Below are 24,121 nucleotides of genomic sequence, written 5' to 3'. Positions count from 1 at the left end.
GCTCAAAGTATTTTTATAATGTACACAATATTTATCACAACTGACTTGTAGAATGAACCCTTACTACCTTGTTACAACCATTAACACATTTAAAGGAATTGTTTATAGTTAATATGATGCTGTTAGCTTAGCATAGCATACATATTGGAAAACAGGAACACACAGCTAGCCTTATTGGCCAAAATTGGAAATGAGTTTCTTTCCAACTAAACTTATGATCATCACAGTTATGTCGCCTCTTACAATACAATACATTAAAGACAAATGATTTCAAACACTGATGAACAGATGAAAATGAAAATAAACACAGGAAAAGGTATGTAGGACTGCTTTTTTTATTTTGTTTTTCACATACATAAAACCATAGGTGCACCGTAGCAAAAAAAAAACCTTGTATTTACAAAAAATAAATCAATATACACAAAATTATAATACAGCAAAAGAGAAAATCCTTCAGTAATCCTTACAAGATAGTACGAACAAAACTTAGATTTTGACATCTTGTGAAGTTTTTGTGCAGATACTTTTTTTTCTTACAAGGAGAAAGTCTGTGTATTTTTACAAAACTGATGCACATCAAATATGCACGCTGCGGCCAATATTCTCTCAACGTACAAAAACTGATTCAAGCATGAAACCTTGTTTTACACCGTTAAGGACTTTCAGTGCATTCAATTAAGCTATTTAACACTAATTACAAAAGTAAATCTGTCTTTGGAGATTTTCTTCAGCAAAGCAAACTCATGGTGTGTGATGTCCAATTAAAGTTGGTCATTTAACTGAATTAACATAGGATGATCTAAACTGTTGTAGTGTAATGCACTGACATTATTTCCTAAAGTCTGAGGCGGAGGACTCAGTAAGCATCTTGGAACAAAATACAGATGTAGAACAGTGACAGAATCCTCCTGAGAACTGTTAACAGTCTCAAACTTGAACAAGTAATGCTTAGAACATATTTAACAAAAGTTCAACTGCCCGGCTCCATCACAGTTTATCAGAGCAGCAAATTCAGTTTCAGCCCCGGAGGTCTCTTATAAACAGCAGGTTTGCAAATCAACACCAAGAACATGGAGATGGTGGTTATGTCATATTTTCTTTGGATTATTGAGCCAATTTCTGTCCAACATTGAGGTTCTAAAGTAAAGAATAATAAATTAGAACAATCACAAAGCACTAAATTGCTGACCTGAAAAGAATGATTCTTTATACACCATTTAATCTTCAGTTGTTTTGACATTTTAGGAAGAATTTTTTGAGTATTAAAGCATGGTCTAGATTTAGATCTGAGATGAGAGAACCTCACTTTGTCATCACTGCCCATCGTTATACAATCAAAAATATTGCCCTTAAAACATGTCTAAAAAGGTGTTTTTTTTGTATATGGTTAGCGGCAAAAAAAGGTTGCGTCTACTATCCAAATATGACTTTTGGGGATTTATGTCGGACATCAACTGTCACTTACAGTTTATGATCTCATAGAGCGTCCTGAAAGTGCACTGCAAAGGAAATGGTGGAAAAACCATCTAAACAGCTGAAACGGCTCCCTGACAGATTTGAATACCCTGGTACTGCCTAATAGTGAGTTCACTGTTAAAGAAAATAACAAGTCAACAACTAATATGTTGAAAATATAAACACATGCAAACCTGTCCCAAATTGTATAATAAAATGCTCAGGGCTGGTATATTTAGAAAGGTGTTAAGAGTCTGGTGGTAAACAGGGTTCTGGAGAGGAAACCCATCGTGTGCTGAGCTGTTGGTCCAAAGTGGTTTTTTCCTGCTGATGTTCCCAAACTTTAGGGAACCTCAGGACTCAAGGATCTGCAATGAATTATTACCATCGGAACAATATAGACTTTGCTGCTTGACATTTTTGTATTGGTTCTGTAGACACCAGTGATTGTTACTTTAATCAATTTGAGAGCCAAGAAGTGGGAGAGAAAAATATTCAAAAAATATCTGTTTTGCCGATATCAGCTAGTTTGATGATCAGTCTTTATGTAAAACGTTATTAAAAACTTTTCTGTGCACTCCAAGCTGGGATAATTGGTAAAATAAATAATTTTTTTATGCCGACACTTATATTCTTGCACATGTGTTCATATGTTCAGTGTGTGTCTTTTTATCCCAGGAGCAGCCCCGACAGGGCGTTCAGGTCTCTCATGTACGGGTTGTCGCTGAGCATGCGGTCGATGCGTTGCTTCTGGTCGGGGAAGATGTCGTAAAGCTTTGTCTTCAGCACCGACGTCTCCCCTGGCGACCGCTGGGGAGGCGGGGAGGGCGAGGGCGAGGGGGAACGGCGGGGCGGGAGCCACTCGGGTGGGCCGCAGCCGGGCCAGTGCGTCGTCAGAGAGGAAGGGGTTAGCGGCGTGGAGGCAGGGGTCCGAGGAGCCGAGTGGAGGGCCTGGACGTAGAGCGGCAGCTGCTGCTGGGACGACGGCCGGAAGCATGGGGGTCTCATAGGGGGAGGAGTGGGCGGGGCCCTCCTGACAGGAAGAGAGAAAATGAGAGGGGGAGAGTGTGAAAGGTGCAACAGCCCATTCACTGCAACACAAGCCCAAATAAAGATACCGATTTAAAAATAATTGTATGGATTCAAAAAGGATTGTTTTGCTTCTTCTTCAAAAAAGTAGTCCATTCCTTGTGTGCCAACGGCTGGAGCTGTGGTGACAGCAACGTAACCTCAAAATGATGGCAGCACCGAGCGAGGTTTTCTGTAACTGTCCAGGTGTGTTCACATTGATTTTCCATAAAAGCAGTCTTTAAACACTTCCAGAGCCAATACCGTGTTCCCTTAAGTGTTTACTTCCTGTCTGTCTTCTTCTTCTGCTGCTGCTGATTTATCTGTACTCCAGCTTTCTGTGTGTCTACCTCGTTTCTTTCCTTGTACTGTTTTCATGTTTTTGTTCTCCTTTATTTTTTACTGGGGACAGTTTAGTCAGAATGAATCCCAAGTTTGTTGCTCTCCACAAATATAAAAAAATAACATTCAACAAGTATTCCATGGGGTTTTCTTATTTACGAAGACAGATGTGTTTGTTTTGCCAACGGCTGCCATTAAATTGACCGGACTTCTTTCTGCGTTTTGATATGACTGCACATAGTCCCTTGATCAGAGCGTTGTTAGTAACGCTCTGCTATTGAAAGAGAGCAGACTGCTGAACGTCTTAATTGACCAATCAGAATTGAGTATTCCCCTAAGCTTAGCAAGTATAGTCTTTATTTAATATAAGTGTTTCAACGAGACTACAACCACGTATTTGTTAAGGTTTTGGCTAACGATAGACACATCTGTGGATAAAACATACCTGTTGTCTTTACGCAGGAAGAAGTCTAGATGCGGTCCGTTTCTCCCCAGAGGGTCATCAGGGATCATGAAGTGGTCCTCCACAAAAGTAAACTGAAGCAACCTATCAGTGAAAGAAAAAATAATATCACTATTTGATAAAGTGAAGTATGATTTTTATCTGCCAGGCTTCAGGTGTAGGCGCTACAGAGTTAACATTTGTAATCCAGCTGGCAGTGTGGACTTTCCAGTGGCAAGTTGGGTAATGGAAACGTAATGACTGACTGAACTGTGATACGTCATTAACAGTCACCTCTCTTGAATGATCTTGCGCCAGGTGTCCGAGGTGTCGACAAAGTCCCTCAGGTTGTCATTGGTTACGATGATCCCGTCTGTTTTTTCTGCTAGGTGGAGCAGGAACCTATCAAAGAGAGAGGAAGTATGGATTAGACACTCGGGAGTTTCCCTGCGGTCAAAGGTCAGAAGCTGGTGAATTCACAGGGAAATACACACCTAAAGTGATGATCAAAATCTGGCTTTACCAGAATGACAACATTAAAAATATCTATTAAATCATAAAACACCACTTATTTTACATAAGATCGGTTGGCTCTGTCCTCTAGTAGTCAGCTTCATCATCCCCGTTTGAAAATACATTATGACTGTAGTTGTTGATGGGTGGGGTGAGAGTCAAGGAAACATAATGTTGGATTTTTGCGTAGGGGACGAGGAGATAAGTTCATAATGGAACTGAAACGCCCAGAGATAAGCGAGCGGTTCGATCCCGGCTCTTTTACGTCTCTGCTATACACCTCCATCTCTTGTGTGTGTGTTGTTTTAGCCGTCTGGAGGACTCTCTCCTCAAAGGTTAAAGGCTGTGTGTGTACCTGTCGTCATGTGAGGATATCCTCTGGCCACACACCTCTCTGGAGGGAGTGAAGGAGAGCAGTCGCAGGTCTTCTAGCTGGTTTAGAAAGTGTTGCTCTGCAAAATAAATGTGTTAGATTTATACTACAAAATAATAGAAATGGAAAAGCAAGAAAACACAGAGAAATAGATCCTGCACGCTCAAACATGCAGGTATATACAGTGGGGCAAAAAAGTATTTAGTCAGCCACCAATTGTGCAAGTTCTCCACTTAAAAAGATGAGAGGCCTGTAATTTTCATCCTAGGTACACTTCAACTATGAAAAAATATATATATATTATATATATGTTATATACCCTTTGTTGGCAATGACAGAGGTCAAACGTTTTCTGTAAGTCTTCACAAGGTTTTCACACACTGTTGCTGGTATTTTGGCCCATTCCTCCATGCAGATCTCCTCTAGAGCAGTGATGTTTTGGGGCTGTCGCTGGGCAACACAGACTTTCAACTCCCTCCAAAGATGTTCTATGGGGTTGAGATCTGGAGACTGGCTAGGCCACTCCAGGACCTTGAAATGCTTCTTACGAAGCCACTCCTTCGTTGCCCAGGCGGTGTGTTTGGGATCATTGTCATGCTGAAAGACCCAGCCACGTTTCATCTTCAATGCCTTTGCTGATGGAAGGAGGTTGTCACTCAAAATCTCACGATACATGGCCCCATTCATTCTTTCCTTTACACGGATCAGTCGTCCTGGTCCCTTTGCAGAAAAACAGCCCCAAAGCATGATGTTTCCACCCCCATGTTTCACAGTAGGTATGGTGTTCTTTGGATGCAACTCAGCATTCTTTCTCCTCCAAACACGTCTAGTTGAGTTTTTACCAAAAAGTTCTATTTTGGTTTCATCTGACCATATGACATTCTCCCAATCCTCTTCTGGATCATCTAAATGCTCTCTAGCAAACTTCAGACGGGCCTGGACATGTACTGGCTTAAGCAGGGGGACACGTCTGGCACTGCAGGATTTGAGTCCCTGGCGGCATAGTGTGTTACTGATGGTAGCCTTTGTTACTTTGGTCCCAGCTCTCTGCAGGTCATTGACCTGTGTGGTTCTGGGATTTTTGCTCACCGTTCTTGTGATCATTTTGACCCCATGGGGTGAGATCTTGCGTGGAGCCCCAGATCGAGGGAGATTATCAGTGGTCTTGTATGTCTTCCATTTTCTAATAATTGCTCCCACAGTTGATTTCTTCACACCAAGCTGCTTACCTATTGCAGATTCAGTCTTCCCAGCCTCGTGCAGGTCTACAATTTTGTTTCTGGTGTCCTTTGACAGCTCTTTGGTCTTGGCCATAGTGGAGTTTGGAGTGTGACTGTTTGGGGTTGTGGACAGGTGTCTTTTATACTGATAACGAGTTCAAACAGGTGCCATTAATACAGTTAACAAGTGGAGGACAGAGGAGGCTCTTAAAGAAGAAGTTACAGGTCTGTGAGAGCCAGAAATCTTGTTTGTTTGTAGGTGACCAAATACTTATTTTACCGAAGAATTGACCAATTAATTCATTAAAAATAAAAAAAATGTGATTTCCTGGATTCTTTCCCCCCATTCTGTCTCTCATAGTTGAAGTGTACCTAGGATGAAAATTACAGGCCTCTCTCATCTTTTTAAGTGGGAGAACTTGCACAATTGGTGGCTGACTAACTACTTTTTTGCCCCACTGTAGATCGTTTAAAAAAGCATTTGTAGATTATTTTTTACCAGGAGGCCTGATATGAAAGCATATTAAAATGACATTATATTACTTTAACAATCATTTTGAAATGGTTATAGTGTTGACATCAGTTACATGGTATTTAAAAATGTCTATAATATTATTTTATTTAACTTAAACAACCTTAAAAGCTGAAAGTCAACACTTTTACATTCGGTTTCTTTATTCGACAGATGACAGTGTATAAATGAGGGAGAGAGAACGAGAAGGGGAATGTGATATTCAACCAAGGACCTCGAGGCCAGAATGGAACCAGGATCATTATTGTTACATAGCAACCACACAGCTGAGAGTCTGCCCTGTGTACCTGTTGTGAGTCGGTCCCTCTTCTGACGCCACTGGGGGACAAACACTGTGATCTCCCGGTGGCCCCGCCTCCAAAATGTCTCCACAGCCAGCGCTATCCCTCGACAGGAGAAGAACCGATGAAGGCCGTGACTGGAGAGGAGGAGGAAAAGAGAAGCGACACAGTGAGGAGGAGGATGGACACATCAGGAATATGTTTGACAACCACTGAGCACTGTGACTGATAAGCAGCGTCTCCAAGAGTGCCGAGCCCCGCAGTGGAACCTACAATATGCTTAGGAGATGAATAGAAGAAAAAAAAGACATAACTAATGCAAATGACACCATCATGCAAGGTAAATCTAGGATTAAGTAAACTACATGCATGAAATGTAGATTAATATGAAACTAAATGTAAAATAAAATACTGCTTGATGTAATCATTTATAAATATGTGCGTTTAAAAAATAATCAATGAGGAGAAACAAAGCTGTATATTATATCTTAATTTATTTTGAAACACAGTATGTTTTACGATTCCTTTTTAAAAAGGTATTACAAAAACATCTAAAAGAAAACTTAAGTATTAAGGAATCAAAGCCCAGAAAATTGTCACATTTATAATCAAAACAATTAAAAACATATATGTATAAAATAGAAATTCTGTGCTTCTGCGATTAGTAATATTCATAAAGTCTAAAGCCACAGACTACGTTTGCAACAGCAATCTCTGGCCTTGTATCACTAAAGAAATAAAATAATACAATATTTCCAATGAGTTTCATCAAGTTAGGTATACAGATCTAACATTTAAAAGAGCGCATTGGCATAGCTATCGGCTACGAGTTGAGTTGTTTCGGGAAACAAATTGGATTTAAGTTTGTTTTTTGAGTACTGCATTAGCCCACATTGCGAAGCCCTATTTGGATCCGCCCATTCCTATATATACTAAATCATCGCAAAATAAATCACATGTCAACAATTTTCTAACCCATTTCCTCTGGCCTGTTTAAATAGCACCTCTGGGTAAGAAAAAAATCCACACATGGAAATGAACTACAGCGTTAGGCAACAGCAGTGAACCATGTCAAACAGGTTCCAATGGTCTCCCTGGCAACTGAAGTAATGATAAACTGGGCAGTTGTTTTGACAGTGCTCAATACAAAACTCACAGACAAACAAAATGCACATCACACCCTCAGCTGACCCATATTAACGGTGTTGACGTGCACAGTCTGTGCTCGCACGTCAGACAGCTGTAATACAACAAATGGGTCGGACAGAAAACCACAAAACAAAAAATAAACAGAAACAGAGATGAGAAACTCCCCAAGAGCAGCCAGCAGGAAGCAGGAAGCTGCAGCGAGCCGCACGCTGCTGACGTCCTCGCAGAGTTTTTAAACTCGGTTTAAACATATACACTGAACAAAAATATAAATGCAACACTTTTGTTTTTGCTCCCATTTTTCATGAGATGAACTCAAAGATCTAAAACATTTTCTATATACACAAAATAACCATTTCTCTCAAATATTGTTCACAAATCTGAAAAAAATCTGTGATAGTGAGCACTTCTCCTTTGCCGAGATAATCCATCCCACCTCACAGGTGTGGCATATCAAGATGCTGATTAGACGGCATGATTGTTGCACAGGTGTGCCTTAGGCTGGCCACAATAAAAGGCCACTCTAAAATGTTCCGTTTTATCACACAGCACAATGCCACAGATGTCGTAGGTTTTGAGGGAGCGTGCAATTGGCATGCTGACAGCAGGAATGTCCACCAGAGCTGTTGCCCGTGAATTGAATGTTCATTTCTCTACCATAAGCCGTCTCCAAAGGCGTTTCAGAGAATTTGGCAGTACATCCAACCGGCCTCACAACCGCAGACCACGTGTAACCACACCAGCCCAGGACCTCCACATCCAGCATGTTCACCTCCAAGATCGTCTGAGACCAGCCACTCGGACAGCTGCTGCAACAATCGGTTTGCATAACCAAAGAATTTCTGCACAAACTGTCAGAAACCGTCTCAGGGAAGCTCATCTGCATGCTCGTCGTCCTCATCGGGGTCTCGACCTGACTCCGGTTCGACTTGAGTGGGCAAATGCTCACATTCGATGACGTCTGGCACGTTGGAGAGGTGTTCTCTTCACGGATGAATCCCGGTTTTCACTGTTCAGGGCAGATGGCAGACAGCGTGTGTGGCATCGTGTGGGTGAGCGGTTTTCTGATGTCAATGTTGTGAATGGAGTGGCCCATGGTGGTGGTGGGGTTATGGTATGGGCAGGCGTATGTTATGGACGAAGAACACAGGTGCATTTTATTGATGGCATTGTGAATGCACAGAGATACCGTGACGAGATCCTGAGGCCCATTGTTGTGCCATTCATCCACGACCATCACCTCATGTTGCAGCATGATAATGCACGGCCCCATGTTGCAAGGATCTGTACACAATTCCTGGAGGCTGAAAACATCCCAGTTCTTGCATGGCCAGCATACTCACCGGACATGTCACCCATTGAGCATGTTTGGGACGCTCTGGATCGGCGTATACGACAGCGTGTTCCAGTTCCTGCCAATATCCAGCAACTTCCTTTACAGCCATTGAAGAGGAGTGGACCAACATTCCACAGGCCACAATCAACAACCTGATCAACTCTATGCGAAGCAGATGTGTTGCACTGCGTGAGGCAAATGGTGGTCACACCAGATACTGACTGGTTTTTTGACCAGAACCCCCCAATAAAGCAAAACTGCACGTTTCAGAGTGGCCTTTTATTGTGGCCAGCCTAAGGCACACCTGTGCAATAATCATGCTGTCTAATCAGCATCTTGATATGCCACACCTGTGAGGTGGGATGGATTATCTCGGCAAAGGAGAAGTGCTCACTATCACAGATTTTTTCAGATTTGTGAACAATATAAGAGAGAAATGGTTATTTTGTGTATATAGAAAATGTTTTAGATCTTTGAGTTCATCTCATGAAAAATAGGAGCAAAAACAAAAGTGTTGCATTTATATTTTTGTTCAGTGTATATATATATATTATTGCCAATTTGCTGGTCTTAGGTGTGTGTGGTGAAGGAAATGCTGCATAGACTATGCCATAAAAAACGTCCATTGATCATCCACACCGCAAAAACTAAAAGAATGAAATGGCTATTTCTGAAAATAAGCTATTTTCATATTGGGGGAAATCTGCTTGTAAACAGGATCATTTTCAGAGAAAAAGTTTGAATCTGAAATAAGCGTAGCAGAGTTTTTCAACCATTTAGCAGCAGAAAAATGTGTCAACTTTTCTTTAACGGAATACAACTCAAGACTGAATGCAGTCCAACAAGTCAGACTGGTGCTTTAAAGGTCCCATGTCATGGCCATTTCTACTGATCATAATTCCATTGTTGAGGTCTACTAGAATAGATTTAAATTGTGCAATTTTCCAAACTCACATTGGTTTCTCAAACAGCATCTCTGTATAGTATGAGTATTCACTCTCTGTCCTAAACGGCTTGTTGGAGCTCCTGCCCCCCCTCCCTGTGAGCCCAGTGTGCTCTGATTGGTCGAGAAGTTGCGAGGCTCGCTGCTGCTCGGCGAGGAGCGGACAGGTTTCCGGGTCGGCGATACAGCGAGACACAGCAAAACTCATCGTGAGCACACACAAACACTCACAGCCAAAGTAAAAACAATAAGTGTGACTTGATATTGAGTAAGAAAAAGGTTTATAACGCTGTGAGCATGGGTCTGCGGAGAGCATTTCTCCGCCATCCCAACTCGTCTATTACCAGCGTTCAGGGAGCTCTATGCAAGTCAATGGGGACTCCCTGTTAGTTAACCAAGGGATCCTGGTGTGTGAGGTGCTCCGCGGATTGGTCCATTTGAGCCAATCCGGTCATTTGTTGTTGATTTGGGTGTTCACAGGTCACAGAACCCAGGAAGCAAACTATGGAAAAAGAGAAGTCCAACGAGGCGTTCTGGGGCAGCATAGACAGGTCTTCTCTGTGTTAGAGTTTTACTCGCTACAGGGTGTACTTTGAGGGTTTGTGACTCTGCAGACCGTTTACATGCAGAAAAACCTTCATAACACACAAGGGGACGGGTAATAACCGGAAAAGCATGACATGGGCCCTTTAAGATTTGCCTGCAAAAATGTAAATGTCATTATAATCGCAATATGGACTAATACGGGCCACATGTCTGTGAAAAAATACACATAAATAATTGAATAAAGTATTATGGCGCTGCAGGGATATTCCAGTCTAAAAACGTTATTCTACAAACTTAATAAAAATCCTTGTTTGTACCGGTTGTCTTAAGAAATCACAATGATAATCCTCATTATTATTATTCGTTAATCTAATCTCTGCAATATTGTGAATCATATCGCAAGATTAGTAAAAAGGAATCACAGTTATTTTTAAGGATCAAACTGTTGCCTTATGAATGGAGCTTCTCTTGACTCTTCTTCTTTATCATGTCAATCACTTTTTTCTCTGCTAGTAACTTCCCTGTGTAGCGGGCTACTATCGGGACCATCGATGTGGCCTCACGTGAGCTGTGGTGAAGCAGAGACGCACAGCAAGCACATCAATATTTTGCAGTTGTTCAGCAAAGTGACGCAAGTTTGGCCAAAAAAGAAAAATACCCCAAAAGTTTTATGCCGCAAAAACCTTTGCTGACGGTGATAGCAATAAAAAGCATGGTTCCACAATATGGAAATACCATATATGTCTTAATAGGATTTATGTTATAATAGGGACTGAGTATCTTTTTAACATGATTAAGATAATCGTTGAATAATAATCATTGTTTTACTTGTGCCAAACAGGGGTATTTTTTATGAAACCTAAATGTATCCTGGGAGACACTGCCCAGAGAAGGGGATACATAGGGGATATTCACTCACAGATACACTTATAATTTGAAGCCGATAATCAGATAAAAAGGTGTAATAACAGAGTAAGATCGGTGTAATATTTGGGTGTAACAGGGATTTAACATGGTGTATCAGGTGGTATATACTGTAGGGCTGTAACATGGAAGTAACATGGCTGTAATGTGGATGTAGTATAGTGGTAAAATGGGTTCAATAAAGAATGTGTGTAAGATGGATGAATCAAATCAATTTTTTTGAAAAAAAACAAACATGAAATAGTGTCATTTTAGCCTGGATACATCACAACAAATAAATCAATACATTTTCCAAAATATTTTCACGTGCTTGCCAGTGCATGACAGTTAAGTTACGTTTTTTTTATATTTGCACATTTATTACAAATATTGCCGTACTATGACTTTAATATTCCACCACTCCATATTGAGGGCCTAGCTGTAACAGAATGGGAAAACTCATCTATTTAACACTCACTGTCTCTGTACAGTTAACTGATTACAAACGTGTTTTCTGTGACCTGGCATCACAAGCACAAGGTAGAGAGAACACACACACTCCTAGAGTCAGAAACACACACACGTGCTAGAGCATTTTCAGCTTGCGGTCAGAGCCGCAATGCAAATGTAAGGGAAGTTCCCCCCGACTGTTGAAAGAGAAAGTGATAAAGGACACCGCAGCAGGAACAGATTATGCAAGGGGTGAAATCACCTTGGAAACCGGGACATAACCCGATGAGGGAGAACCGCTCTGAGCTCATTGGGATGAGTTTACATGGCCTTATTAGCACTTTAAACCCACACCCTTTAAACATAATCTGAAGCAGTTGTGGCCAAAAAACAAAACAAAACAGGATTTCAAAGCTCTTTAAAGATTGCTTTGTAGGCATCTGTCCTAAATCACCTCATTGATTCCTTAATAGGACATATATCTGTTGCTCTTAATTAGCATTGTCTATTAAAAAAACAATGATGAAATCCTTACGATCATCTGTATGACAAATGTCGAGTCAGAGGCGCTTCTCTGTTAAGGCATACTTCTGGAAAGATATGAGGAAGAGTGGGAGTTACAGAGAACGTGAAAGTTAGTGGTTGAAAAAGCGAGAGGTCAAAACAAGGTCATCTCGGAAGAGGAATGTGGGGACACATAAGCGAAAAAAAAAACACAACAGGTTGCTCTTTATCCTTCCTTTGTTGCACAATTTCTGGATATGACCGAAACTACACATTACTAGAAAGGGCGTTTCTTCCCAAAAACGCCCGTGTACTACACGCCCACTTCTCAAATTGAGTGTTACAGCTGCTTTCGATGAGTAAAACCTTACGGTGTGTGTGGGCTAGGTTTTGGTGCGCCTACACTGTAAGGGATGCGACCCACGCACAGTAACATGTGCTTCATTCAGATTGAGTGTGTGACAGAGTGTGTAACTGGTGATGATGGCGGTGCTGCTGGGAAGGGAGATGGCTTTGTGTGTAAAAAGGAAAAACGTGGTGCATGTACAACAGGTGCGGTATTTGAATCGTCATCACAGGAGATACACTCATACCAGTAAGACATGCTGATTCAAGACGTGAGATTGGTTTTTCACTGATACACTGATGGTATTTTGTCTCTATGATGTTCAGGAACTGTTGGGTGATTCACATAAAAAACATCTCTTAAAAAACCAAATTGTCCCAGTACTGAGAGTAGTTATAGCTTTGTAATAAAGTGCTGGTAAACTCTAGACTACACCTATCTTTATTACACCTATGTCTCAAAAACAATGCACTGCAACTAGTACAAAACAAAACGATGTACGCATTCTAGGGTTGTATTCAACTAGTGAAAATCTTAGACAACTAAAATTCTACCGACACAAAGGAAATAATACTGCACATTAGCTGCACTCTACCTGGTTATCTAAAGCAATTACAACACATCTATCTGCAGCATATACAATTAGTTTATACCTGTTTTTGTAATATACTTTGATGGTTAAAACAGACTCAAAGCTGACCAGAGCTTTCCTGGTATATATATTTATATGATTTTATAAAATAACGCACACTGACATTGAAGCAGTCCCATGGGGACGCAACTGAATTGATACTTCACGTTGGATCAAACTTATTGAAAATTAGCCACTTCTGCTGTGTTAGCATTCAAAGCCTATCAAGAAGTGATGTGCAGGTCAGCGTTTGTTAATACCCACACCCAATGGAGCCAATCAGCACCACGCAATCTGCCAAAATATCCATCAACTACCTGAGCCAAAGTGGGACTGCAACCCTTCAAATCAACCAATGGAAAATAAGGTGTCCCTAAAACACTCTGATCTTCTTCAAAATATTTGCAAAATTGAATACAAAAGTAGCCGCTGTATCTTCCGAGCTGATCTGATAATGTGTGCACTGCAGACACTCAACCAAGAAAAATTCCCAGACCAAAACCGACAATGCTGTCAGACTGACAACCTGTCGAGAAGTGTGGTGGGTTCCAAGATGAGAGAAACTTTAGCAGAACAACCTCAAGAACATAAAGCACTCCTTCGGGTCTCAATCTGCCGCAGGAAAGGGTCTCCTTGGTGTCCATGAAACACAATGAAATATATATCTCTTCAAACTTAATAAGAATAGATGTGTGGATAGCAGTGGTGAACCGTCAGGGCCTTCAAGGTATTCAGAGAATACCCTGGAAAACTCAGATAAAAAAAGAAAATATCGAATTAATTATATAAATACAAGTTAAATAAAATGAATAAATGAGTATTGTATCTGTGTTGTTGATCTGTAATCTTACAGTGTCAAGTTGATTTGTTTGTCCTTCTCGGCCCATGCACTACGCGTTTGAGTGGTTTTGTGTTAGAAAACAAATTCAACCAATCAGATATGTTTCTCGGTCTCTGGGAAGAATATCCTCCAACCAAGGTATTCTATATCCTTGACCCTTGGCCCTTACACTGAATAAGAGCGTACGTGTGGATTGATCATTTCTACAGAAGGTCCAGTTGTGATAGTCACGGTTCGCAACTGGTTGATAGTCAAGTCTATTATAATAAAAGCTTCTCTTATTGTGTGTGCAGACTCACGCCATGGCCACGTTGCTACCGTCGATGATGATGTGTCGCAACTCCTGACACCCCGGCTCGTTCGGCAGCTTCAGAGTGTACGGGGTCCTCAGCGACTGATTGAAGCGAGAAAGGCCCGTCACCGGGGGGGCAGGGGGGTCGTTGGCAGGTGGGGTCCTGGTCCCGAACTCGTGATACCCCGTGTGGCCGATCGTCTGATAGGCTGAGGAGGACGACGGGCGGGGAATGGGCTGAGCTGACTGAGGGGAAAGAACCAAACAAGACTTGTAATGTTACAGAAGGACAAGAGGGTGATTTGAATATCATGTAAATAGGGAAAGAGCTATGATATGGTAAAGACAAAATAAATATTATACTTGACGTAAAATGACACAGCCAAACACGAAGATTTTCTGTACTCTTTACGCGTGTTCATTTAAGTCTGAAGTTTGGTAACACAAATGAAGAACTATCCAACAGAAGATTTGACAGGTGTTATGAAAACCATGTGATTCCTTTTTCCTCTACTGGCTCAGCTGTATGTACGAACACATTTACATATTGTTTAAACTTGTTTTGATGACTCATCAGTTTCATCCAGAGGTAACACTGGTTTCCTTCAAACACAACAGAAAAGATTCACCAATAGGAATGGAAGCTAAAACTGACTAAATGTGAAGTGAGTCGAGTACTTCTTTGTCAAAATCCATGACTTTCCCAGGATAACCCAATTCAATTAACTTTAATAAAAAAACTATTAAAAATGAATACAGTGCAACAGGAGCTTTTGAAACTTACAACCTTAACAATTCTCCAAAAGCGAAAAAACAAACCATACACTTACTAATATTGTGCGTTTGATCTCACAAAAAGTAAACTGCCCGACACTATAAGTCTACTAATTGGTTTAAAAGTCCATTTGCAGTGTATGTGTGCTGGAGGTCTCATGTTTTTACTTCATACTTTTTAATATTGGACCCTGATTGGCTTCGAAACAAGCTTTGATATCACTAATACTTTTTTGGTTAAGGTCTGGTTGAGATAAATAAAAAATAAAAACCTGAAACTTTCCCCCATTAGACGCTCTGCATATATCATTTGGCAAAATGAGGGTGTAAAATCCAATAGAAGTAACAATATTAAAACCCATTGACAGTGAGGTAATACCTACACTGGGGGTGGAGGCTAGAGATGATGTGGTGGCAGCGAGCCACTGCGGCGTGCTGCGCAGCGCCGTCACCGTCTCCACCTTCACCGCTCCTCCCAAAGTCTGTGTCCCCCCCCCTCGACAGGTAGTCCCTCTGTGAGGCAGCCCCCCCTCCCCGCGCCAAGTAGTCTGGTCTGGATCCTGACTGGGTGTCCAGGTGAGGCACAGTCATCATCCGGGACATCCTGCTCTCTGCCGTATTGGTATTGGTGACGATGACGTTGTCATCGTCGATGGTGATGACGTCGTAGTTTCTCGCTCCTCCCTGAGCACTAGAGCTCCTCTTGATAGTGACGGCCTAAAAAGGACATTTTTTATTTTCATTTTTTTAAATGGGAGAAAAACAGCATGCATTGGCAACATTTAAAAATCACTCATAAAGCAAGTTTTGGAACAAATTGGTCGGTATTTTTCCTTATGATCGTCGCAACATTAAATATATCCATGTGGAGTGGGTAAGGGTTAGTGCAGCCTAACCCTTAGGGCAGTGAGGAGTATTTTTGTCGGCTTAATCAGAAGTTGGCCTCTCCCTCGACTACTTAAATGCTTTGTTCAGAAGGATGTCCATATATTGACAACACATTAATAACAGTTTAAGCGTAAATGCAATCCCCAGAAGTAAAAAACTCTATAAACAAAGCTTATTTCAGACATCTTACAAATGTGCATGTTAAAGATGCAGTCCTCAGAATGTGGCTTTAAAATGCATTTAGATGTGTCATGTGAGTTCATATAAGCCCCCACATCCTTTGTTGCAGACTGAAAACCAACCCGTTTCCATTAGAATCAAAAACAAACAAAGGAAGATGCTCACTCTCAATGTTCATGGAAGTTAGAAAGGTTTGGCTAACTCAAACCGATGCAGTAGAACTTACATTTGTTTGGCTTACTGAAACCTACGTACTTAAAGGAGTCTGGCTTTCTGGAGTTTGTATCTTCATGGTCTAATGCACGTATTGCTTTGGGTAGAATTGTTAGCTAAACATAATGTAAAGATATGAGATGAAAATGTGATGGTGCATTTCTTGGTGAGATGAAGGGAATACTTGGTATTAGGTGAAATGTAGCATGCACCAAAGCGACTGTAATGCTCTGTGATCTCAAGCTAGAAACATTGAACAAACATTTCATCTCACTGTCTAAGGGGGTTACAAAGTCAAAGTGAAAAAGAAAAGTGAAACCATTTTTAAGGTTGAAGGGCTGTCACCTGCTGAGTGCTGGTCTCGCTGCCGCTGCACTGCCTCCGGTGCCCCAGCCCGTTGCTGCTGCCTCTGTGCTGCTTTGGCCTGATGTTCTCCTTCGACCTGCCGGGGTCCACCAGCGCTCGGCTCAGCTCCCGGTCCTTCTCTCTGAACCAAGAGGCCAAAGAGGATGATGATGATGATGAGGAGGTGTCAGGAGAGCGCACAGAGTTCAATTGTCTTTCTTTTTCCCCTCCTCTTGACCCCTCTTCATAACGTTTGGTTTCCTCCACAATTTTCTCCAGAACGAGGAAGGTGTCTTCTATTTGACCCGTCTCCTTGACGACACGCTCCACTACTTCCTGCTGGTATCCCATGGTTCTGAAGGAAAATTAGTTTTAACATGGTTTCATTCGGCAGTAACAGAGGTTATTGCAGAATGAGATAGTCTCACATTTAATTCCAAGCTGGGATAAAACTATTCCCACATGCCCCTTTTTGCATTTGCCAGGAGGTTATTTCAGTCTGTCTGTCAGCAGGACGATGGGAAATCTAAAGGTGTTTTTTTTTTAATGAAACTTGTGGAAGGGTGTAGCAAGGCCCAAGAAATAAATCATTGTGAAGGAAACACTGTTACCGGAGTAAATGCACACATTGTTTTTTACGTTTGTAACTTCGCAAGATAGGGCATTCATGTAGTGTTGAAATACTCTTGTTTTTCTTAAAGATTGTTTTTTGGACCAGTTTTAGCCTCTATAAGAGAGAGGGGAGATGGAAGGGATGACATGCATACAGGGTACAGTAGGCCATTTTAGTTCCTGCGTCCGCAACAGCAGGGACTAAGCTAACGCCAGGTAAACAGTGAGCAATGTGCCAATCGAATAATAAAAAGAAAAGTGTTCCCAACTGTGAAAATTCACAGGTAAAACAAAAAAAACACATCTTTGCTCGCAGCAAACCGAAGTCGGAAGAACTACTTGCCAACTCGTGAAATGGAGCTTTCCAAGCAGTTCTTAAATGCAGCATTGGCCTTGGTGGAGGCCTTCACGGTCCAATTACATTTCAGCTGGTGGCTTTTATTGTTCTAGCCATCAATGCTTGCTGTGAAGAAATACCTTCCTAAGTGGTTTTGTTTTTGTTTTGTTTGTCTACCCTCCCTCCCAAATGTAAAGCGTCTTTGGGTTCAAGAAAAGCGCTATAGACATAATTTATTATTATTATTATTAAGTCAGTTCCACAGTTCTTATTTTATGCAGAACTGTTCCATAGATTTTTTTTTCAACCAATTCTAAAATGAGCAGTTAGTTAATGAGAAATTGTATTTCAAAGTTAGTCTTGGTAGTAGAGAATTCACACAGCAAGGATACACAAAGAAAACTACAGAGTCATCAACAGAGGAACAGGCGCGCTAGACTGAAAGCAACACATTCTGATGAAGCCTCAAATTAGCTTCAGGTGATGATTGCAGTAAAAAGATTGGGTATTTGAGCCTTTGGGTTAGGGTTAGGGTTAGGGTTAGGGTTAGGGTTAGGGTTAGGGTTAGGGTTAGGGTTAGGGTTGTTTCATGGAAATCAAACGAGGTAGGTATTTCTTTGCAGTCTGTCTACATATATTTGAGACTATAATAAGGATTGTTTTTATACTGACTATCGTAAACACCTTCTGTAACACACAAGAAAGATCTAAAGCCTTTAGCCCGATACAAAAAAAGTAATCAATCAAAATGTATATCGGAACTCATGTTCTACTCGTCCACAACTACTTATTCAGTTAACAAGTCATTTCTGTCAGGTAATAATAATAATTCATTATGATTCAAAGTATGTTGACCTTTACCTGAAGAAGTTGACTAGGCAGCGGAGGTTGGTTTCCGGGCTCACTGCCTCCCCTTCGTCTGAGATTCCTTCACTGGAGTCCAACATGCTCACACCCACTACAGTGTTTGCTTTCCCTGCAGAGGAGGAGGTGGAGGAAGAGGAGTGGCATGATGAAGCAGAGGGGGTTTTGGACCTACAGCTGCTGCTGCTGCCCCCCCGGCCTTCTCTGTCCCTCTGTCTCTCCCTCTCTCTCTCTCTCGCTCTCTCCGGCGACTCCTCCCTCCGCTCCAGAGAGTATTGTCTCTTTGTGTCCCGATTCTCGCTCTCCGACGAGCGCCGCTTGTGTGAGGACCGGTTCCCGTTGAGCAGGACGGCCTCGGGACCCGCACCTCCTCCTGCCCCTGCTGCTTTACCTCCAAACGCTGCTGCGGACCCTTTCTCCTCGAAGCTGGTGCCCAGGATGCGGTTGGAGAGTTCCGTCACGGGGGTGCTGCTCTGCGAGCGGTCCTGCTCCGCCTCCACCATGCTGGGGTGAAGCGTCTGGTTGAGCTGAGCCTGGGAGAGGAAACGCAAAATCTTAGTTAAGAAAAGTACAGTTATAGTTCCCCTCCAACACTCGCCACGGTCATGATTCATATCCCATTTCCCTGTGGGTTCCACATGGTTCCGCCTACCGAATAAAGAGCTTGTGTTGTACATCTTCTCTTTCACTTATTGACAGAATTATCTGACTAATGTTCTTTTCTTCACTGCCTTTGAATAAAATATGCTGACATAGAATATCTGCTAAATACATAAGAGTAAACCAAAGAAGCTTGTCAAACGTTGTACAATCTACAATGGGGGGGGGTTAGAATTATTTAAAATGTAAGTTAGTTAAGTGTAATCTATTGTCAAACTACATCATGAGATACATTTCTCCTGACTTGTACAAGTTGATAGAACAATATAATATTATCTGTCAAACACACATCTCAAGCTTTGACTTGAGCATGAAGACTTTGACAATATCACCATCTGTGTTATTATAGACTCCATAAAGTAAGTGGCTTTAAATAATTGCTCTTATATGGCTTATTTATTTTGCTAATTTTAAAATCTTACTCTTAAGGGACAATTTCCTGCTTAGTGATCAGATTCTCAGCAGGCAGACGGCGGGGAAAAACACATTTAGAGACGCATACTTCCACATCTATGTGTGAATTAAGAGTTTATTTCTAAAAATTAGAGTTTGTTGTTGGAACAGTGGAAAGGCTTACCTAAAAATGGTGAGTTCATTTTTGTTTCTGTCGAGTTTGAATGAAGTGGGTTTTACAGTTTGCTGTTTGTAATAAATCATTCAAATAGAAATGTATATACTAACCAGGGCAGATGTGGAGGTGGAGGTGGGGCTGTGAGCCAGTCCCAGGAGCTCTTCCTTCAGGGCACTGGGCAGCAGAAGAAGCTCCATAGTGTACTTGTCATCTCTTTCCTCGACGAAGGACTTGAACGCTCGTTTCACTGCCGGCTCTCTGTCACTTGGTAGACTTCGCTTTTCCTGGAAAACACCACAGACACACAGATTTTTTAAAAGAGACTGTACAATTACTAGAGTTACGGACTAGAGTTCTAGACTTGCATTGTAGCATTGTGTATGCCCACAGATGACAAGTGCCCTCACCAGGAATAGTGCTACAAACTGCTGAACCCGGCTCTGCGCCATGACTACGGGTTCCGCCCGGCCCAACAGACGCAGGCGGCCCAGCTCGGGCACCACCACTTCAGCACTGGTGTCCCGGATGAGCCTGTCGAGGAAGAGGCCCCGAGCCCCGGCAAAAATACAGTGCATGTCCACCGGGTATCTCTCTTCTTTTTGTAGTTCTGGGTCACAGAGTCCTCGAACATATTCCTGCCAAAACAAGTAGAAAAAAAACATTGATAAGATTGTATTATTTGTATTATGACCGTACACCTTTTTTTTTTGGAGAACAAAATTCCCATTTGCTTTTTAAAAAGGATTTGGTAGAAACTACAAGGTAAACTGGGATCTCAAGTCATAAAATGCAAAGATTTTTAGTGACAACTGCTTCTAAATATCTAGAATTTCTGCAAAAGTCCAAATAAAGCACAGAAAAATTAAATATAAACATAATCTTTACTGAGCTAGAGTCAAAATGTCCTTCTTCGTTCATGAGTCTACACCGGTGCGTCACTGTAGAGAAGCAGCACAGACACGTGCTGAAACTAAACACTTGTCGGTGATTCAGGGAATCTCCTGGCTCTGGGAAAGGTCCGGATGAATTAGCTGCAGGTGGGCGCTGTAACTTCCTTACGGATACTGTGTCAGAGTTCTTAAGCGTTAAGTATAAAAGCTGATACTGAGAATGTAAAATGACTCAACAATGACACAGCGGGGCAGAAAGAGAACCAGCTTACAAATATTAGGGTGAGGCTTCCAGCATCAAACAATAGATAAGATGAGATGGGACTTCCAGTAGGTATGACGCTTTGCCAAATTATAATAATAACTTGAATTGATATAGCGCCTTTCATAACCTCAAGGTCACTTTACAAAGAAACATACAAGGACAAGACATCAAAAACATAAAACAGGGGGCAGAAATGGAAATTAGCTGCTGGCACTTAAACTTGAAATACAATTACAAATAAAAACATGGCATCAAGTTTACATTATTAGAAGGAAACTCTGCTTGTGTTAGATTGTTGTGATGTTTAATAACACAATATCTTTGAGTTAGGGTTGCTTGGTCCCCATGCAGAGGACCGGGTTAGAACCCGGCCTGGGACCATTTGGACACTGGTTGCCCAAAACCATTTTCACCATTTATTACGATGTATATTAAAAGGAGTGGCTGCGCTTTAGCTTAGGTTATGCTTAAAACCATCAAACCAAAGTAATTGTACAGAACTCTCCCTCTGTGTAGTCAAAGCCTAATTACACTAAAAATGAAACAATGACATAATAAGTGCAAACTATTTGACTGTAAGCTATGATTCAATTTATAAACTAAATACAGAAAGTTACAAATTGTTTGGCACCCTCTGGAAGTCAAGGAGACAGCAAGTCATTGCTAACTCTGTTCAAATCTATTTAAAACTGCGGCAGAAAGACAAAATAATAAATGGTGATATTTCCAATCACGTGCAGGATTTTTTGTGTGGTTAAAATGAGATGCAAACTGGTGAAACCACATTGCAAGAAAGCTTATTATGGGAAAAATGGCAGTGATTTCCCAACTAGAGGAGCACCAACATACCTTGGTATTCTTAGGCAGGAAGCCATTTATGACTCGGGTGGCATTCTTACAATAAATGGACTATTTCCAAATGACATTCTCAGTTGAATGGCAGAGCTTGGAACAGCTGGGTACAGTGGGGAGCAACTTATGCACTAAAATAATATTCACGACACAAGATGAAGTAGGGCTGCTCGATTATGGCAAAAATCATAATCTCGATTATTTGGGTCAATAATTGATATCACGATTATTAAAAACGATTATTCATTTACTTTGAAAACATACATTTATTCAAAAAAAATGGAACAGTATGTTTTTAACAGTTGATTACCCTGAACTTTAAGTATAATTCAACTGTAAATAAAAAAAAAAATAATAATAATAATAATAATAGAAAAAAAAAAAAAATCGTTTTATTTCGATTACGTTTTCGTAATCGTTGCAAGCCAAAATCGTAATTGCGATTAAAATACGATTAATTGAGCAGCCCTAAAATGAAGTGGGACTGATGCTCTTAGCATAAATAAATGCTACCAATGCTAACAGCTTTTTTGCATGTGTAAGTAGTGTATAATATCTGAATGCAACTGAGACCAGGACACCTTTCAAATTGATTATTGTTCACCACATTTTTAGATGTTTTAAATCCAAGCCCTTTTAATTGTAATGGTTATCGTGAAATAAACAAATGCAAATAAATAATTTTCATGAGGATTTGATAGTTTCTTTAGACAAATCAAATGAAGTGTTTAATGCACCAATGAGAACATGATGGAATAGGGCTATACATGACTACATCATAGATGGCTACTGCAATCCCAGGTTCATACTAAGGTGTCATCTGCGATTCCACAGTAAATAGGCAACAGCTAAACTTCCCAGGAAATACCCAGGAGTCAATCTCCAATGAGGTGTTGAAATATTGATTTAGAAATAATGGTTGCCTAACTGACATTATCTTAATAAACTGCCCTTGATATCTGCATCCTCAATCTAAGAGGAATTATACTGTGAAATAAATGTATTTTTGTAATATCTGTGAACATAGGCCTACCCCCAACAACATGGTGACATACATTTCCGAAAATGCTGAAATGTTATTCTGAAGGACAAAGACATTATGTTTGTTTCCCAGAGAGAGAACACAACTCAACTATTTCACTGTCTAACTTTTGTCAGTTTATTGTTGCTTGACATTTATATTGTGGCAAACACTACGCAGTAAATATCAATACACATATTTTGGAAACTGAACTGGTATATGTGACCTTGTTCTTGACATCATCAGGGGGCTTATTTCGCAAGGCGACAACACAATGACGAAATCAAATGTCATGATATTCTTGACTGGACACCACAATATCAATAATGTGGTAACTGTAACATAATGGTAAATATGACTACCTATGAGTACTTTTCATAGAATATGTATCTACATTTAGGAGTGGGTGAGATTATAGGCCACATCTAATGACTGTTAATATGACATCCATTACCAGTTCTGACTTTATACAAGTACCATTTAGTCTAGATGGAAATATTTCCATCTAGACTACTTTGCTGGTGTGTGCCGAACAGCAGAGACAGGTGCCAATCCCCGGACACCGAGAGAGACACCTGCGCATCAGCGACAACCGAGCCTGGTTGATATTCGGTATTTTCTTTGATAAACACAACTCGTTTCCACATTGGTCTCTTAACTTATCGATACAAAAAACGAAGCGAAACAGTCTAACAGGACCTCACCTTTGCCTTCGACACGTCGTCTGTGTTTCCTATGAGCTGCAGCCATATCTGCCGTGATGTTTTGCTACCGAGCGGCAGTCCCGTGTGGTCCAAAAGACCGATAATGGTGAATGTTACTTTAAAAACCTGCTCCACTCGAGGCTTGGCAGCTTTCAGCTCATTTTCTTTCTCCTCCAGCACCGTAAACTCGTCCACGGTGGGGGTCTCGAGCTGCTGCCTCGCGGCGGCCGCAGGGAGCCTGCTGCTCGGCTGCTCCTGGCACATTAGCTCGGTGACTCGCCTCATCCCGAGGAGGGGCCGCGTTGTTGACATTCCGAATCTCAGTCTGCCCGTCGCTCCCGACAACGACGTCTTAATATACAAACCTCTCGGTGATGTAAGGAGCCTTTGGCGTTTTCATGGTCTCTTTTGGTGTTTACTCCAGAGCAACAAGGCGACGTTAACAGTGTCTAACGACATGAACACAGAGGTAGAGCTAGCTTGATAACTCGGAAGCCCCGAGTGACGTATCCGGAAAGTCCCAGTGACTGCGTCATCAAAACACGACAGTTCAGTGGCCGAGATGTTTATCTGCAGTGCTTAATGAACAAGTACTCGGATATTTAATTTAAGTCACTAACCGTAGCAATACCACAGGCACAGCGAAGAAAGACTCAAGTGCTACAAGCATCATGCTATTTAAAATGCTACTTGAGTAAGAGTACAAAATGGCACCTGCAGATATACCAAAAGTAGCAGTAGGCCTACTAATTTCGCTCAATAGCCCATTTCAGAGTAA

The 24,121-nt window shown here is 41.3% G+C and overlaps 1 protein-coding gene across 1 annotated transcript; it reads right to left on the bottom strand.

The window, feature by feature from the left end:
- Positions 1–317: 317 nt before the first annotated feature.
- Positions 318–23,866, bottom strand: n4bp1 (nedd4 binding protein 1). The gene is given in 13 exon segments (XM_034205930.1): positions 318–2,488; positions 3,311–3,412; positions 3,602–3,709; positions 4,176–4,272; positions 6,233–6,363; positions 14,175–14,413; positions 15,325–15,435; positions 15,437–15,658; positions 16,568–16,922; positions 18,378–18,913; positions 19,722–19,895; positions 20,019–20,246; positions 23,344–23,866. Coding segments are annotated over 13 exon segments (2,979 nt in total). The 5' UTR covers positions 23,656–23,866; the 3' UTR covers positions 318–2,124.
- Positions 23,867–24,121: the final 255 nt, after the last annotated feature.

Source organism: Gymnodraco acuticeps, unplaced genomic scaffold (assembly GCF_902827175.1).
Source record: "Gymnodraco acuticeps unplaced genomic scaffold, fGymAcu1.1, whole genome shotgun sequence".
NCBI lineage: Eukaryota > Metazoa > Chordata > Actinopteri > Perciformes > Bathydraconidae > Gymnodraco > Gymnodraco acuticeps.
This window is presented reverse-complemented; position numbering and strand designations above follow the sequence as displayed.